The 2,462-nt window shown below is 59.0% G+C and overlaps 1 protein-coding gene across 1 annotated transcript; it reads left to right on the top strand.

The window, feature by feature from the left end:
- Positions 1 to 1,182: 1,182 nt before the first annotated feature.
- Positions 1,183 to 2,261, top strand: LOC139354797 (uncharacterized). Its single transcript, XM_070999042.1, has 2 exons — positions 1,183 to 1,644; positions 1,704 to 2,261. The coding sequence occupies exons 1-2, from the start codon at positions 1,183 to 1,185 to the stop codon at positions 2,259 to 2,261; spliced, it is 1,020 nt and encodes a 339-aa protein (XP_070855143.1).
- The last annotated feature ends 201 nt before the right edge of the window (positions 2,262 to 2,462 follow it).

Raw genomic sequence — 2,462 nt, 5'->3', positions numbered from 1 at the left:
AAGAAGAAGCGTATCCTGTGAAGCTGGATGAAGCTGACGATCCTGTGACGCTGGATGACGAAGCGTATCCTGTGAAGCTGAATGAGCTATGGTTTCCAGGGCGGGTGGATGTGGTGAACTTAACGGGTTTTCTCACCAGTCAGAGGTTCAGCCTTTGGTGGGAAGGGGGTTGCTTGAGTGTGATCCTTTGTTGGTAAAGGATCACGTCGGGGTCACCAATGTTTGTGCCTAACTGAAGTAGACACTTCCGGGTCACACCGCGGGACAAGGGGGTAATGAGCACTTGTCGCTGGCACGGGGAGGCTTTGCTAGCAGGACGATCGCGTCGCGGCAACGGTAACGATGGTTACTGCGATGCTGGACCACAGGCGATGCGGAACTGCGCTGAGATTGAGCTAACGTAGGTTAGCTGCTAGTGGAGATAGTGTATTACGAGCCCTATTACCAGAGGTAGGAAGTTGAGCCGCGGAGATATGAGATTCGTTAATAACTGTTTTATTCTTAATTTGGAACATGTTTATGTACTACTTGGAGCACGGAAGGTTAGTGTAATGATTAGTGAAGTAAGCTATATTCTAAAGTAGGTCAGGGAATTATTATTATGGTAGCAGTTTACGTAGTTGGCCTTGTGTAGTTGGCTGACACTGCAATATGTGCTGACTGCATGGGCGGGTCAGTGTGCCGTTGAGTCGGTGAGACGGTGAGTTAGTGAGACATATAATATGCTGATCAGCAATTCTCATATGCAGTGGGTGCTACTGAGCGCCTGGTACTGTTCCCAACTTGGCTACTGCTTGATTTGTTGGGTGTGGTCATTTTGGTACGAATAGTGTAGGACGAAGGACAACTTCCAAGGATACTCCCCAAGGGTGATCAAGGTAGAGTCTTAAAGAAGAAGGGTTAGGGAACTGAGAGGAACAACGAACCGCAGCATCCAGAGTGCCACTGTGATCTGAGGGAGTACAATATTTGTGATTTACGAAGAAAGGGGGAAGACGGCACAGCAAAGAGAGCTGTACCGTAAGAGAGCGAGCGCCCCAAAGAAAGGACATAACGGTATCGGGCAAAGAGGAAGGCGCGCAACCGAGGTTTCATGTATGGGGAGTCTGGCGACGGTCGAGCATTACAAGTCAGGAAACCAAGATGAGCACACGCGTCACAAGGTCCGAAGCGCGCCGGAGGATGGCGGCCCTACAGGGACCCCGCCCGGGGCAAGGATGGTCGGAGACCCGGCCTACCCGAGGACCGCGGCGGGCCCTGGAGCGGACCCACGCCGAGGACTCCGCACCAGAAGCCGCGGAGAGCTCGGACAGCGACGTGGAGGTGGTCGGCGATCCCGTCGTCGAAGAGAGAGAGCGGCGGCTCCGGAGAGCGGCGGTGGGCGACCGGATACCGCGCGGGACGACGGACGTCGAAGGAGCGGAACTCCCGAGGGGCCACGCAGAGGCTGTCTGCCGGGCCACCGAGGAAACTCAGAAGAGGTTCCGGGACCGAGAGCCGTCGGACGAGGAGCAGCAGCGGACGACGGAGGAGGAGGCGCGGTGGCAGGTCCGGCTGCGTCAGGACCACGAAGCGGCGGCGGCGCGATGGCATGCTCGTCTGCAGGAGGCGGAGGAGGAAGAGCGACGACTGTGGGAGGAACCGGTGGAGGACTCGTCGGAGGTTCCACTCACCCCCAGGTACGCGCCCCATCCCCTTTGCAGTGGCTGCCGGAGGTGCCACCCACTCCCCGCTACGAGGGGGAGGGGTTCGCGAACGGGGTCCGAGACACCGACGGAGGAGCCCCGTTGGCCACGCCGCCGTGGAGGCCGGCCCGGCCACCCACGCCGCGTTACGCTGAGCCAGAGCGACCGGACGCGCAACCGCAATCCGAACAACCGACCGCGCAGCCGCAGCCACAACTGCACGAGGAGGCAACCAACCAGGCACAGACGGAGGAGCAGACGGTGGTGCGGACGGAGGTGCCGGGAGCACACGTAAGCCACAGCACGCGGGCATTCGTGGCCGAGGGCGTGCGGTGTCGGCAGCAGACGGTGGTGTGGACGTGGCTAGAGGGGCTCGCGACGGCACCGACGAGGGAGGAGCCCAGGATACGGGAAAAGGGGGTGCCCAAAGTGAGTCCTCGGGATCCCCCGGATCCCCAAAGACCCCCGTTGCAGCGGCAGACTTCGACAACCGGACCGACGCGCCAACGGCCGCAGTTCACGCGGCAAATATCGGCCCCGGAGGAAGGCGGTTGGCGCGAGATCGCTAGGAGCTAATGGCCGGAGGGGATAGAGGGGAAACGAACATCATGATACTCACCTGCTGTCCCGGTTGCGAAGCAAATGTGAAGTCCTCTCCGCACCCGCTCTCGAAAGTTGCCAAGATGGAGTCAAGTGCGGCCAACAGAGGACAAGTGAAGGGCGAGAGAGGACGAGAAGAGAGAAAGGGATGAGATCAAGGAGTGAAAGAAATACAAA

This window comes from Drosophila suzukii, unplaced genomic scaffold (genome assembly GCF_043229965.1).
Source record: "Drosophila suzukii unplaced genomic scaffold, CBGP_Dsuzu_IsoJpt1.0 scf_22, whole genome shotgun sequence".
Taxonomy (NCBI): domain Eukaryota; kingdom Metazoa; phylum Arthropoda; class Insecta; order Diptera; family Drosophilidae; genus Drosophila; species Drosophila suzukii.
The sequence above is the reverse complement of the archived record's forward strand: the minus strand, read 5'-3'. Positions and strand labels throughout refer to the sequence as shown.